The 15,941-nt window shown below is 42.3% G+C and overlaps 3 protein-coding genes across 3 annotated transcripts, besides 7 other annotated features; 2 read left to right on the top strand and 1 right to left on the bottom strand.

Moving 5' to 3' along the window:
- Positions 1 to 188: 188 nt before the first annotated feature.
- PVX_122815 (ATP-dependent Clp protease adaptor protein ClpS containing protein) lies at positions 189 to 1,969 on the top strand (the record flags this gene model as incomplete). The annotated part of the gene is made up of 5 exons (XM_001617076.1): positions 189 to 895; positions 1,041 to 1,108; positions 1,280 to 1,399; positions 1,604 to 1,749; positions 1,884 to 1,969. Exons 1-5 carry the CDS (start codon positions 722 to 724, stop codon positions 1,967 to 1,969), a joined length of 594 nt encoding a protein of 197 aa, XP_001617126.1. The 5' UTR covers positions 189 to 721.
- Positions 1,970 to 3,174: 1,205 nt separating this feature from the next.
- PVX_122810 (hypothetical protein, conserved) lies at positions 3,175 to 7,110 on the bottom strand (the record flags this gene model as incomplete). The annotated part of the gene is made up of 1 exon (XM_001617075.1): positions 3,175 to 7,110. One exon carries the CDS (start codon positions 7,108 to 7,110, stop codon positions 3,175 to 3,177), a length of 3,936 nt encoding a protein of 1,311 aa, XP_001617125.1.
- Positions 3,271 to 3,295: a microsatellite.
- Positions 5,386 to 5,424: a microsatellite.
- Positions 5,598 to 5,619: a microsatellite.
- Positions 7,111 to 8,320: 1,210 nt separating the features above from the next.
- Positions 8,321 to 8,396: a microsatellite.
- Positions 8,397 to 10,579: 2,183 nt separating this feature from the next.
- Positions 10,580 to 14,351, top strand: PVX_122805 (hypothetical protein, conserved; the record flags this gene model as incomplete). Its single annotated transcript, XM_001617074.1, has 1 exon — positions 10,580 to 14,351. The coding sequence occupies one exon, from the start codon at positions 10,580 to 10,582 to the stop codon at positions 14,282 to 14,284; it is 3,705 nt and encodes a 1,234-aa protein (XP_001617124.1). The 3' UTR covers positions 14,285 to 14,351.
- Positions 13,372 to 13,481: a microsatellite.
- Positions 13,702 to 13,742: a microsatellite.
- Positions 13,849 to 13,936: a microsatellite.
- Positions 14,352 to 15,941: the final 1,590 nt, after the last annotated feature.

Below are 15,941 nucleotides of genomic sequence, written 5' to 3'. Positions count from 1 at the left end.
GTTTTGTTTCATATTTGGAAGAAAAAAAAAAAAAAAAAAAAAAAAATAATAACAATTTCTTGGTCTTAATATCGTACATCTTAGGGAGCCACCGGTGGGCTCTTCCCAAGCCATTTTTTTTATCGCTTCGTGCTACACAATGTAAAGGATCCAAAAGTATAAAAAAAAAAAAAAAGTACGCGATTGTTAAAAATGCCAAGTAGTTAAACCCCTGGAGGGCCGCAAATTTCACACAAAGGCAGAAACATTCAAAATTAGGGGGGACGAAAAATGAAGAAGTGCAACTATATCATGTCAGGAAGCGCAAAGTACATGGAGAGGAAACTCGCGCACGACATGATCAATTTTTAAGATAAGGAAAATGCAAATGTATTGGGCGCATATGTATAGCCCCCAATCTGACATTCATTGTAAGGATACGCCTTCCTCATGAAAAATGTATACATACTCACGCCATTGGTAAAAAAAATACACGTAAAGGTGAAAAGACCACGCACCCAAAATTGTAACCCGCAGCACACACAGGAAAAACCATTTTGTGTCCGACAGAATTATGCCTCACTATGATGGATGCCGAAATGAAGAGATCATCAGTGCGTTTTCTTTATCTACATGAGGATGAATTGATACTAGCACAAGGACTACATGGTTGACACATCTTCACCTTTTTTTTTTTTTTTATTCATTTTGACTGCTAAGCAACGACTGGTGTGAAGAAAAAATGTGTGATTTTCAAAAAGCTTTTTTTTTCGCGTTACTCTGTATTTTTTTATGTAAGAGGAGTACCCATTCGTGCAGCAAAAGATTCGCCACCCGACAGTGGAAGTTCATTAGTGCATCTGGCACAGTTGGGGATCGTAGCATCGCGGGCAGATGTGTCTTTAAGGCCCCCAAGGTTTGCTCATTTTGTGGAGCGGCTAAGCACATTCGGTGTGTTAGTTCAGTTCTTCCCCTTTTTTTTTTTTTTTTTTTTTCCTATTTTCCCATCTTGTCATTACGCCGCGCCATCACTTTACCCTTTTTTTTTGTTCCCATGCCAGCTGAAGGGAAGGAAAAATTTTATTCAGGCCCAGGATAACTCCAACTTGGAGAAAATAAAGAAACTCAGGTAAGGACGGCTCCCCCGTTCTTCACGGCGCTGTGTTTTGTGGTCATCCTGCGGGCGAGTTGCGCCATGTGAACCGTTTCACAATTGCACAATTGTAACTGCACAATTGTAACTGCACAATTGCAACTGCACAATTGCAACTGCACAACTTCTGCCCCCCTCCCCTAACAGAAACGTCGTAAAGGAAATCAAAAAAGACAACATAAAGGAGTTCTACAGCGAAGAGAGACAGAAGAGAGAAAAGGAGACCACCGCGTGGAAGGTCATCCTGTACAACGACGACATTCACAAGTAGGACAGGAGGAAGTGCGAAGGGGGGCGTTTTTCCACGCACGTGTGTAGAGCAGTGCTAATGGGTCTTTCATTATTTCCCTCGCCTCTCTGTACACACTCACGTAAGCATCTTCCATGTGTTTGGAAGTACACCCATGAGAAGGCTCCAACACGTCGCTGAATTTTTTCCTTCCCCCTTCCCTCACCCTCAACCCTGCGCAGTTTCACCTACGTAACGGACATGATCGTAAAGGTAATTGGGCAGATAAGCAAAGCAAAGGCGCACACCATCACGGTAGAGGCCCACAGCACAGGTCAGGCTCTCATTTTGTCAACTTGGAGATCGCAAGCGGAGAGATACTGTGAAGGTAACAACCTGAACGTTCATGCGGGTGTGCAATTGCACAGAAATGCTTTGCATGGCGTATGCGCAGTTGCACTTAAGTGACTGTGTAGCCTACATGAAGCTATTGTAAAGGTGCCCACTTTGCCATTTTTACAGAACTGCAGAAAAACGGCCTTACCGTTTCGATCATTCATGAGAGTCAGCTGAAGGAGAAGAAGAAAGGCCCCGACGCGGGCCCGTAACGGTGGTACCGCTAAACGCGCAACGATGAAGCTGGCATAACTTCGCATCACTGGCAACAGTTATCCTAACGTTTCACCCACTGCGTGCCACATAGCGCATCTGCACAAGTTAGACTTTATTGTTCGAGCCAATTTTGCAAAAGTTCCCCATAAGTGGCACAGCATACGCGGAGGGAGAAGCGTAATTAACGCAATTAGCGGTAAACGGGTAAGTAAACTACGCCCCTACACTTTGCCCCAGTTTGATTACAAACTCGTGCCGACGCGGATGGCCCGAGCGAAGTGCCCCTTCAGTTGGTGAATTTCTTTTTTTAAAACTTGGAACCATTTAATATAATGCCATTTTTTGTACACTATTAAAACAGAGTCAGTTGCGCAGAGGGCATAAAAATATAAGTTTGAATGTACATACTTAAAAAAGGCGAAATCAAACAAAAAAATTAATAATAAAAATGGGCAAGGAAAGAAATAAATATGAAATAGTAGCAGTGTAACTTCCTAATGAGCAACAAAAGTACTCCATATGAAATGCATGTAGAGGGTGTGTATATACATAGGAACAGCACCCAACCGCCCCTTTTTTTTTGTGTGTGTTTAAAAATAAAAAGGCTCACTTGTAAATTCGGGGGTGACTGCCTCAGGGGGAAGGAGGGCAATTGCACGTGCAGAAATGTACACAAACGCGCCGCCAACCTCGCGCATGTAGCGTGAACATTTTAAAAAAATCGTTTCCTAAAGGAGCCCCGTCCCGAGACAGCACGTCACATCAGGTAGTTCCACGTCGCATCACATCAATCGCCCCGCACCGCATGGAACTTTTCATCACTCAGCTCCCCCTGCAAGTGGTCACCTGCGGACCACGTTGCCCGCTTCATATACGCGTAAGGTGTGTGGGGGGGAAATAAAATAATATACAATAAAATAAAGTGCCATAAAATGCAATAAAGTAAAAGCACGTGAGACAAAAAACTAAAAACAAAAGAGCGACGCGGCAAGTTTACTCGGGGAAAAGGGCAAAGTCCCATTTGCAAGTGTGCGTCCGTGCGATGCGAAATTTTGCCCAATGCGGAAAGGTGCTTTTTCTTCTCTCCCATTCAGTTCAGTTCGGTTAAGTTCGCCTTATTCGCCTTCTTCTTCTTATTCTTCTTCTTATCATTCTTCCCCTCCTCCTTCCTCTTCTTTTTTTCCCTCCCACCTTGGTCGGCTCACAAATCGTTCGGAAACTTCATGTACTGCACGAGCATGTGGCCTATGAACTCATGCCCGTAGGCAACGGGGCAAATCATCTCCTTGTTTTTGTAGTCCTCCACCTGATTGATCGCCGCGAAGGACGTGTTCGAGTCCTGCACGTACACCGCCCTCTTCCAGTACTCACTGGAGGTAACCCAGGAAATGTAAAATATGGAGTTCTTCAAAATGAACAGCACAATGTCTTCATACTGCGTGTTCATTTTTTTGCTCTTCTTAATTTGTATATCATGTTCGAGTGCCAAAATGGACTGTAAGTAGTATGGCCTAGACATTTTGGTTAAATTTTCGGACACCTTTATAAAATGCTCATTAAGCAAATTGACATGGTTCTGTGGCTTGTAAAAATTTTCATAAATATAAATTAAATATTTACATGACTGTTCATTGTAGCAGGGGATATGCTTTCTAACTTGCCTATGGCAATCACCTATCCTGGAGCCGAAGGTACATTCTTTAGGGAATATTTTATTCAACTCGTGGAAAGTTTTATCATGCATAAATGCACATTCATACATTTCTTCTAATTCCTTTTTGGAATATTTTCCATTCAGCGTAATTGTATTGTAATGTTCATCTGTGGCGATTTTTTTATTCTTCTTCATCAAGGGGTAATATTCTGAGCATCCTTTGTACGCCCAGCTATGGCAATCAAATTTTAAATTGTAAATAGTCTCTTTAACCTTCTTAGACATGACGAGCAAGAATTGCAAGTCTGCCCCTGGGTAGCTAATCAAATTGTACCTGTTTTTAAAAGTACCAGAAGTGATCAGATTATTTTCTATGTTCATTCCAGAGGCGATATATTCCAACTGCGCTATAAGTCTCGTTTGTCCGTAAATTTCAAAATTGCTCTGTTCGTAGTAGGTATGTCCTTGTTCCAGGATGGAGGTATATCTTAGATACACATTGGTGTGTATATCAAAGGCAGAATCAGCTAGCCAAATGATTTTAAAACCGTGTAGTGTACAGAACCCCACAGCTACGTGTACCAATAAAGTTGCAGATACTGGTAAATGCGTCTTTTTGTTTTCATCCCCCAGGTAACTAATGGCACATCTGTACGGTTCTTGGTCTTCAAATTCGATACCAATTAATCTCGTGTTTTCTTTTAAGGTATACAAATTGGGGTCAATTTCGTTTTTGTTCTTCTTCTGGGGGTGCTTTTCTGCATATTCATAATTGTATACCAGCTGGGGAACCAACTTGGTTTCGCATAAAACGTCGGATAGCCATCTACCTGTGGTTCCACGAATTGGCCACTTTCCCATCCTCGTGCAGGAAAATTCTATATCTATTTTTGAAAAAGCATCTGGGTCTTCTTTCGACTTTTTAAGTAGCATCTTATAATGTTCCTCATCATATTTGTCGAACGTTTTTAACTTCTTTTTAATTTCATAATAATACTTGTAATAATTTTCGATCTTTGTTGGGATATCCTTGACTGTAAAGGAAATTTCCTTTTCGAACATTTTGCTTCTAAAAAAATGGTGTCTTATTTCTTCATCTAGTTCACTGAATCCTGGGTGAATGTCATGTACGTGTTGCAACTCTTTCAGTGTGTACTCCGTTTTTAGAGGGTACACATCTCCCATGGAGGTGGAGACCTTGTGCTTCTCAATGTCTAACGGCTCTTCCTCCTTATCGGCAAACATCTCGCCTTCTTCCTCTTCGTCCTCTCCGTGGTAGAGGTTGTCAAACAGGTTGTGGTTTTTGTTGAACATCTGGTTGTTTTGGAACAGGTCCATGAAGCTGTTGCTTTCTTTGTCGTCTCCCAGGAAGTCGTCAAACATGTTGAAGGTGTTCACGTGCTCGCCCTCTCCGCCTTCAGCGGCGTCGCTGTGCTCGTCGTGCTCATCATGTTCGCCATGTTCGTCGTGTTCGCCATGCTCGCCGTGTTCATCATGTTCGTCGTGTTCCTCTCCGCCGTCATACCCCTCTGTGCTGTCGTATCCTTTGTCTCCCCCGTCGTGCTCTCCCCCATCCGTGCTGTCATATCCTTCGTCGCCCCCGTCGTGCCCATCACCATTCCCGCTACCATGACCACTACCATGACCACTACCATGCCCGCTGCCGTGCCCACTACCATGCCCGCTACCATGCCCACCGCCAGAGGAGCCCTTCTTGCCCCCCGAGTGGGAGAGGACCCGCTTGTTGTTCTTACTGAAAAAGTCGGCAATGTACTTGTTCACGTGGACGTACTTCTTCCCGTTGGCCTCAATGAAGGACGAAATTTTGCACACATTGTCCTCCTCCATTTGGCTCTTCAAAATGAAGAAGGTGTAGCTGCTCAGGTCCAGCGTCTGGAAGGTGTAATTGTAAAATTCAAATTCGACGGCTTCATCTGACGGCTTCAAAATAGCTTCTTCATCCTCCAAATTGATTTCCTTCTTCCACTTACCGCTATGAATATAATCGTAGTCAAAATTGGTGTAGTACGATTTGGCCAGTTCGTTATACGTTTCTGGTGATGCAGATTCGTCCGTCTTGTCGGCACCTTTGTTGAGATTAGAAGCCGCGATGCTGGTAGTCTTTGTCTTCTTATAATTCACTAAAAATGCGTTTGAAAAATAGTTTACAAGGATGTCCCACACCTGTTCATCGTTGATAATTTTTCCCAAGTCCACCGGATTGCAATTAAAGATGCAGGCGGCATTGTAGTATATAAAATTGACCATAAAGTTTTTAAAGTACAAATCGTATATTCCATCAAGGAAAATAATTTTCTCAACACATTTGTGAATGGACGGGATGTTCTTACATATGCCATTAATAATGTAAATAAAAATTTTCGGATTATTTTGCATCACATCTCTTTTATTTTCCGGAATATATCGTAAAAAATATTTTATACTACTTCCATAGTACTTGGACGTGTACTTACTATAGCACTGAACAATCCTATCGATGTACTTATTGTTATCTAGGAGGCTATACAATTCAGCGAATTTTTTCTTATACAAAGTGTTGTCTTTGTTGAGACCTATCCACGTTACGTACGAATTATTTTTGCTTACGGCCAGGGCAGATGGGGACATATACGAACCGAGGATGTGGTCTATATCGGCCAGCTTAACATTATACACAAAGTATTCGTAATTTGTATAGTACATGGTACTATTTTGTATGTTAAAATTGAGAGAATTTAAACTGTAGGGTATTTCATTAAATAGGGGAGTAGTCAACGGGTGGATGTTATCCGTTATGATAAAATGATTGTGGAAACCGAGCTTCGTACATAAACCTACTAACGCTTTGAACAACTCAAAGTCGTGCTTATTCATAAAGGTATGTACACTGGAATGTATCCTGCACACAGAATCGTCTATTATCCTTTTGGTGAGAGCCAATCCGTCTATGTTTTTTAAATTTAAAACTTCATCCACATGGTTCGACTGCTTTAGCAACTCTTGCGAAACGGATAAATCAAAAGCTATGTGATAGGAATCTAGGTAATTCTTCAAAACGTTATGTCGTACACATTTTATAACCTCTTTGTTGTTACTATATAAGAAGTGGGCGCAAAAAAATTCGATATTAACAACATCCTTGCCTACTTCTAACCCGCTCAACGTTACATGGGGCACTTTGTACGTTTTGCTGCAAATATTGTTAAATACTTGCTTATCCAAAATGGACGTTTCTTCTGTGCATAGGGATTTCAATTTTAATTGCCAGAAGGCTTTGAGCGAGTTTAAACTCTCCAAATTGGTACAGTAGTCTGTGCTCCCCTCGGGTTCTTCTATGTGCTTCCCATTGTACTTGTCATATATATTTGATAACAACTTGACGTTGAAATTAAAGTCGCACTCTTTCTGCAGGGCGTGTGTCCTCTGGAGCCAGCAAGTAAGGCTAAACACCGCTAGCCGCGCTAGCAACTTGGCGAGCATCATTTTGTTTGCGGCTCGGGGGGGAGATGGCTGCTTCCGCGGGGGGGGTCCTTATACGGGCCAACTATTGCGCTTACTTCGCGATCGGCTCTGCGATCGACTCTGCGACCACTCTTCGTCAGCCGCTTCGCCAGCTACTGCGCCGCTATTTGCGCTGCTATTACGCCGCTACTCCGCTTATGATGCCTTCCTGTTGCGCTTCTCTTTAAACAAGGCTGTCACTTCTCCCTACCTAATCACATCTGGAGCGGCGCAGCGGGGGATGGCAAACCTTCGCAGGAGAAAGCGCGAGGCCAAATGCTTCCTCTTCGGTTTTAGGAACAACACAAGAAGTTAAAAAAAATAAGAGAAAAACATTTTCTATGTTGGTCCTACTTGCACTTGAGAGTACAAATATGTATGCGTATTGTTGGAAAGTGGTAAGGCTGGTACATATGTGTACAAGAAAAAGCGTATACGAACGGGCATACGTATACACGCATATTGCATATATTTACTTGTACGCGTTTATGCTTGGCCCCTGCGCTAGGTTCAACCTCCTAACACTGCAGCGCGATCGCTTTGTTAACAACAGGGCGTCGTAACGTAAGTCAGCACGCCACTACGTCGCAATGTCACTATACCATCGTAACATCGCATGATCACGCAAAACGGAAATTGGAATTTAAAAAGGGGAATAGTTGCAGGGCTGATAAAAAATGCCTACGCGCAAGTTTGTTAAAAAAAAAAAAAAAAAGCAAAAGAAAAATAAAAAGGAAAAGAATATGCAAAAAAAAAATTTTTCGTTCACAATTAGCAAATAAATGCCTCTTGCCTTTTAATTAAGCATGCATAGCAGCTTAAAAAAAAAATACGCGAACGGGAAAAACAAAATGAACACCGTTTTGCTTGTATGCATCCATCTGCGTTTCGTTAATCTTCCTCAAGAGGGGTACGACGGGCAGTAATCAAACTGGTGAACTGTGTTATTTTGGGGGAACAAAGCGGCATTCGCACCCGAATTAGTGGATGTGCTAAAATGAGCGAGAATGGCGTGAACCTACCCAAAGAAAGTTGGGCGTTCTTCTCACAAGTCAGAATAAATTTCATCGCATGAGCGCGCTAATTTTATTGGCTTAAAAATACGAGTTCTGTTTTTGCATTGCAGTACATTTACAGGTGCAATTTTTTGTATGTGCCCAAGTTAATTCTTATGTGGCTCCAAGCCTGCCGCGCAACCTGAGGCACAGGAAGGGTTACTTTAGCATTCATTCACTGCGCTTCTTCGCTGCGTTTTTTCGCAGCGTTTTTCAGCAGCGTTTCATTTGCTTCGTTTCGCTTGTCCCATTATGTTCCTTTTTTTTTTAAAAAAACGTGCATGCGGGAAATTATTTCGTTCATTCCACGATTCTTAGGAGGGGGCGAAATGTGCACATCGCTTGCGCATGTTTGTGCATGTGTACGTGAGAAACCAAGACCTCCATGGGTTGATTCGAACTGGTTTTAAGTGGTTTAACTGGTTTGCTTTTTTTATAACGCTTCTCATGTAAAATGCTGAAAAGTACGCGCTGGAATGAATACCTCAAGGAAAGGGTGAATAAAAAAAAAAAAAAAAAAAACTATTGTTCAGCGTCAAGCAGGTGAACAAAGGACTGAGCTGCGCGACGTGCCTTTCACGTACACATAAATGAAGGAGTTAAATTTTAGAAACAAAATGAGATAATATGACACAATATGAAATAGCTTAACACATGTGTAGTGGAACAGGTGAAAGAGGAGCCGATCGTTGAAACCCTGAAGCCTGCTGCATACAATTGGAACGTGTGCACATTTATACATTGATGTTCCTTTTAGTGGCCGTCACAAAAGACCACATGATAAAAAAAAAAAATATATATTATGGGAAAAGAAAAGAACCCTATTTTAATGCAAATCCCTTTTTTTTTATTTTTTATTTCGAACCACATTAAAAAATTATCACCTGGGATGACAAAAATGTGCGCTTTTTTTTTTTTTTTTTTCATCCTTTTTGTGCTGCCCTTTGCGTATGACTTACAAAATGGAATAAAACAAACCACAGGTCGATGCGCATACGCCTTTTTTGTGTGTATTCCCTGGAAGGATTAAACGAAAAAATGGGAAGAAACAAAAACATTAAATTTTCAAAAAAGGTACACATTCAATATTATGCACACTGTTTTTACGAATTTCTGTAACAATTTTGTTTCCCTTTTTTTTGCGGCGAAACATTTTACGTAGTTCCTATCCCATGGCGTAATTTTTTTTGCGAAAAGGGGGTAAGGAAGAAATGCAGAATGGGTTTCGTTATGGGGAGGGTTTTACAAAAAGGCTATTTTGGTAAGATGGCACATGGGGGGGTAAGCGCAATTTTGTTTGGGTTTACCACGCATGAAAAATCGTTTTCTTCTCTGCTTTTTTCAACGGGTATGCCTTTCGTTGTTTAAAAATTCACTCAAAATGAGGAGCGAATTGGGTTTCAATTTTTGTTATAACCGCTGGAATTTGGTCTAACGGCTATGCACATCGCCTACCACTGCTGACAGGAAAGAGGCATTTTTTGCACAGTCGTATGGTAAACACGTTCTGTGATGATGAGCGCGTCTAAATGTGGTGGGAAGACAGGGACGTTAGGCTAACATTGCTCATTTGTGAAAGTAGCGGGTGCTGCAATGTGTGCAGTTATTATGGCGCAGCAGAAGGTGACTCCCCTCTGCACAGGGGTTTGGGGCAATCTAGACATTTTCTAAAAAAGGCACTTGAAACGGGAAATGCGTCTCGCTATTTTTTCCCCCCCAATTGACAGTTTGGCAGTGTAACAATTTGCTGTACTGCCAAGTTGGTCATTTCAAGAGGAAAATGTGGAAAGGTCAGAAAATATCGTTGAGGTGACTATCCATTGTCCTTCCTCTTTACGTGTGCCATAGTTTGTACCACTGGCGTAACTTCCCTTTTCCGAAAATGCGCGCTCGTGTGTGTGCGTGTAGATGGGCGTTTCTACGAGGGGGTCAATTCCATCAATGGTGAATTTTTCAAGCTCGAAAGGGTGGCCTTCACAGTTGGGAAAGATCAAAACGGTGGTACGTGCGTAGCCATAATGTGGCAATTTTTTTTCATCGAAAGAGTGTGTTGACGAGAATGGGCAACGTGAAGAAGGTGCTCACAAGTGTTCAAATGATGCCGGAAAAAAAAACAATTAAAAAACTTAAAAATAATAAAATAAAAAAAAAAATTCAAAAGTTGAAGCATGCATAGGGTGTAAACCATTTTGTGAAGACGAACTGCACGAGGGTAAGTGCAAAATGTCCAGTCTACATTAACGCGCTTAGTCGGTGGACAAGGAAAAGGGAAGTAGCCTTTTTGTTCGTTCTTCATAATGTGGCACATAATGCCAGTTAAGCAGAATTAACACGTTGCACTTTTTTTTCTTCTTCTTTTTCTTCTTCTTTTTCTTCCTCTTCTGACTCCCCCCAACATGACGGACAAAGCCCTCTTCACCCCACTCCTGTCAGTTTGTCTCCTCAAATATCTGCTTTGCAGCTCAATACGAATTTACGAATTTAGCAAAAGGGAGTTGCTAAAAATTTATGAAGAGTCCACGGGGGATGACTTAGCTTTAGGCAAAAACACGCTGGAAGCGGAAGACGTGTTCCACAATTTGAAGCTACTTTCCATATGCAATAGAAAGAGAAATCATTTTGTTAAGCGTATTTCCAACTTGGTTTGTAAAAATATTTTCCCCTCATCTTATGTAAGAATAAAAAAGGTGGACGTCCTCTATGGGGATATGGTTCACTCGAAGGGATCCAAACACGTGCAGGAAATAAACTTCGTCTGTAAATATTACATATATGACAATTCATACGAAATTGTAAAATGCGATGATGGTAAGGATGAGCTACACCCTCTCTACTTAGGGTTCGACATAGAAAGGAGGAGAAGTGATGAAGAAAAAGGGGCAAGCAATCATGGCGACTTTACGCAGTCAAACCATTTGATACGTTCCGATAAAACGATTTTTGTGAATAGTTCAGACGAAGCTGGTGCATCCACGGAGAAGAACCCCAGTGGGGTGATAACCCCCAGAATGGGTACCCACCATGGAGACTATTTATGCAAATTAAAACTGAATGTCCATTCGTACCTAACCGAGGCAGAAAAGGTTATTCTAAAAATTTTAATCGGCTTGTGCATCAAATTGGGATACAAACGGCAGATTCTTTTTACAGAAAATGTGCTCTCCTTGGTTAAACATTACGAAGGGAACCAACTTAAGGACACCCTGCTTGGTCTCCAGTTCGACGTGCACTATAGTAACTTTTACTCCCCTAATGAGGTGTACACTATAGAAAGTGAAAATTCTTTTATTAATGATGAGAGAAAGGTGGACCGAGAAAGGGGCATCCCCAAAATGCACTTCAAATTTTTTGCTAACAAATCGTATTTGCTGTGGAGAGGGATAGAACAGAAAAGGGAACTTTTTAATTATAAATTGCGCGAGCTGGCAAGCCTGCTAAATCGGGTCGACTACAAAGAAAGGATTAAAGCATGCTACATGAACGAGTTGTACGTTCAATACGAGGAGGATGAATTGTATCTGAGGAAGAGTCTGTCTAGCAAGCTAACCAAGCAGTTGGGTGAAAAAACGAAACATCAAAACAGTTTGAGATTGCAGGGGAGGAGCAAATCGGGAAATTACATTTTAGTGGAAGCACTCGAACACTTTTGCGGAGAGGATGTCCCATCTTTTGAAGACTGCCTCAGAAATGTGATGTCATCGTCCACGCTGGACGAGAAGGGGAAAAGCATTATGCACCACTTCTTATATAGCAGCTTTTTATGCGTCGAAAAATGCCCCCCAAGTGAAGAAGAAATAAACGTATTTGGACATGATATGGTGAGAAAAAAATTACAGCAGTATATCAGTCAGAGCAGTTCCTTACCATTTAGGAGGAATACTTTTTCCGAAAAGATAAAAGACAAAATTAAGAAAAAAAAAATACCTAGTGATGTTCTGCTCCCTCGGGATGAAAACATACAGAGGGAGTTCTTCGAAAATGTCATCTTCTCCACCGATTTTGACTCCATAAAATTGTTATTAAAGGATGAAGTAGACAAAATAAATGTGAAAGATAACGTGGAACATAGGATATGCAGTATTGGGAAGTACATGAGGCACCATGAAAAGCTGTACGTAAGGGACTACCAAAGGGGGAAGGGCAGAGTGCTGTACGAGTCTGGCATATTGGGGGGTTCCTTTTGGAGTCACCTGAAGGGTGCCCGAAGGGGGAATTGGTCGAAGCAGGCGGAAACCGGTGGGGACTTTGATTTTTCGATAAAAAACTCACATGGAGGGGTTGCCAACATAGGGGCGCCAACGGGTACTTCCCAAAAAGGTGATAAGAACAGCCGGGGGGGAGATCCACCAACGAACGGTATGAATAAAGACAAAGACGCAGAGATTACTCCCCCTCCGTTCATCGTCTTGCCGGGTGGAAAAAAAATCCACATGCTGCAAAGCGAATACGAGTATGACGTTCTGCGGGATATGTACCGAACGGATGAGGCGAATGGGGGAAGTGGTGAGAAGGAGAGTCACCCCTCTGGGGATGGTGCAATCAGAAGAAACGAATTTTTTAAACTTTTTCACCACAGGGAGGGTCATTATAAGTTTGTTATCAAAAATGTTCCCACCAAATTGAGCGACCTTTTGCAGAAAGGTGGCAACGAACAGGAGACAGACCTATTTCCTCTTTTATACAGGAGTCTGCAATTCGCATGCAGCGCAGACGGGACGTGGCCATATGCCAGAAGAGAGGTGGCCTTTTTTAAAAACGGGAGCGTCCACTGCGAAGCGGAATTTCAAAACGAGTTATCAGTGAGGAGAACCCCCCGAAGTGGGAAGAAATCATTTGGACGTTTTCCAAGGGGGACACTAATAAAAAGTAGCGACCTGAGGAGCAAAATTGTGGAGGGGAATTCTTATGATAAAAGGGCCGCACCCCTGAAGAGTGAAAAAAAAAAGAAGGCTCTCTTTTTACACCCAGAAAGTGTGCTATACAAAATGGAAGAAATATTTTTTTATGAAAATCCAAGTGTCAAAAGTGAAATTGTCGGGTTTGTTCTTTTTCATGATGTGTGCACAGTAACGTCCTTAGGACATGGAGCACATCCCGTTAACTCCCCCTTTTTGGGAAGCGACCTGCTGGAGATGATATTTGGCTACTGCATTTTACACGGGTTTAAAAAAATCAGAGTGAAAAGCGAATCCTTAAATTACGAAACTGGGATAAGGACCTCATTCATTGAGATTTTACTCAACGGAAAAACAGCACTTGAACATTTAGGGTTAAGACTTACAAACGTAGCGAAGTTTTCTAAAGAACTGTATTATGTAATCACTGGGTATACGTGGAAAAGTGATTTGGTGCTATCACCCATAGTAAGGTTTGAACATGATTTATACGTGCATCACGACATAGAGGAGCGATTTTTCCTTTACGTGAATAAAATGTATAGGAATATGCTCCACGATTTGTCCTTCTCTTGTGATGAAAATTATTATCCTTATAAAAATTGTTATGACATCTACCCCTCCGTGAGAAGGAGTCAAAATAATCTTTGTCTCTTCGAACTGAATCCCATATATGAAGAATTGAAGGAGCTCTTTCCAGACTCTTGTAATATTGGCCAACGCGTTAGAAAATGCTATGAGGAGATAAAAAAAAACGTTGTCTGCACACATAACGGTGAAGGAGGAGAAGACGGATGTAAGTACTACCAATTTATTGTAAATACATTCATAAAGCCGAGGAGGAAAACGTCCTTTTTTATTTATCACAATATGTATGTACAGGAATATCTTTCAAAGAAATCCTACCCCTATTACTTGCTACTCAGTGAGGTTATAAAAAATGAAGAAAATAACTTTCTCGAAAAAGGCAACTACGACTTAGTGGCCGATGCACAGACGCACCTCTTCTTAAATTACGTTTTGCAAAATTCTACCTTTTTTATCTTTTGGAATTTCTCTACCGAATTTTGGAAAAGGTTTCGGTACATCCAGGCTGGCCCAACCGGGGCCACTTCCACACCGCAGAAGGGGCAAGCTGTGTTTTGCCCCATGGCCTATGCGTACGAATTTGTGGAGCACCTCGACACGTTTTATGTGAGGGGGTAGTCACGAAGGGGTAGCCCCACCCCCACAGTGCTACTACCCCTGGGGCACTACGCTACAAAGAGGTGCAATTCGAAGGGTGGTCCTTTCGTGCAAGAAAAAAAAATGACTCCCCCTACTGTATCATCGGAAGGGGTGAGTGTTCTGGGTTTTCCATGTTCTTCTCGTTGAAAGTGCTTCCAAGGGGACTCCCCAAAACGCAGTGCTTGTATTTTTTTAAAATCCTAAGGCGTGCATGCATAGGTGCCGAGTCGGAAGCAGGCACTTGCTGTAGAGCACCGTATTCCCATGGTAGAAAATTCCCAACGTAGTTAGGGGCGCTCCTCCGCCGCCTTTCCCGCACATTAGTGTAGGCCCCTTTTTTTATTTTACCCTATTGATATGCATGTACGCATGTGTGGAAGTGCGGCATGCAGGGTGGGCAGACACGGCAAAATGGATTAGCAAAATGGATTTGCAAAATGGGTTGGCAAAATGGATTGGCATAATTGGCTGAAGTTACCATTTGGCGAAAACCACCATTTCGCGCGCGCGGCCCCTAGTGCACCTATTTTGACATCCCACGGGGGGCCGCAGCAAAATTGCAGACGTGCCCATGTAGCGAACCAGATGTAGGTCGGGAAAAAAAAAATTATCAAGTGAAGAAAACAAACCCGAAATTAATATGCTTTGTGGGTCGAAAGGAAATAGGAGGCAATTGCAAAAATTGCCTAAAATTGGCTAAAGTTAGCCAAAATTGCGTAAAAGGCGCGTGAAGCCCTGTGGAGGAGGCCCCTTCTCCCCACTTCGTTTATTTCCGATTTTACGGAATGGAATAAAAGGCAAATCTGTTGAATGTGCGCAGTGTTAGCGAGCGCGCTGATCAACAGTGAGGAGAAGAAGCAGAATTGGGAGAGGCGAGGCGGCAAAAAAAAAAAAAAAAAACGAAAAAAAAAATATAAAAAAAAAAAAATAAAGCAAAATAAAGCAAAATAAAACAAAATAAAAGCAAAATAGCTAGCAAAGAGCGTGCCACAAACCGGCGAGGACACAAACTGTATGGCCAAAAAGTGCCAGGGACTGGAGATAGTTTTACGAGAACGCACATTTTTACCAAAAAAAGGGAATAAAAAAGCGGCATGTGTACTGGGAAATACAAGCACGATTAATGTACACATGCGTGTATGTCCCATTACACCTATGTACTTATTTACACCTGAACGGACGTGGCACTCTCCTGAGCAACACGGCATAAGGCAGCCATGCGCTCGTTCACCATCTCCCCTGTAGACCGCTATAAGTCAAAAACACATCTTCACCTTCACCTTCACACGCATATGCATATGCATATGCAGATGAGCTTGTGGAAGGGAGGCACAAAAAAAAGCCAAGTGACGCTAATTTTTCTGAGCAATGCGAGGCAGCGCTGATTGATAGCAACACATCACGGACGCGAAGCCTTATTTGTCTCCCCGCCGGAGATCCAACCTGCTCTACAGACAGGTGGGCACAGGATTTCGCAGCCATAGAGCGGAGGAAGGCACAGGATTTCGCAGCCATAGAGCGGAGGAAGGCACAGGATTTCGGAGCCATAGAGCGGAGGAAGGCACAGGATTTCGGAGCCATAGAGCGGAAGAAGGCACAGGATTTCGCAGCCATAGAGCGGAAGAAGGCACAGGAT

Source organism: Plasmodium vivax, chromosome 14 (assembly GCF_000002415.2).
Source record: "Plasmodium vivax chromosome 14, whole genome shotgun sequence".
Lineage (NCBI taxonomy): Eukaryota > Apicomplexa > Aconoidasida > Haemosporida > Plasmodiidae > Plasmodium > Plasmodium vivax.
The sequence above is the reverse complement of the archived record's forward strand: the minus strand, read 5'-3'. Positions and strand labels throughout refer to the sequence as shown.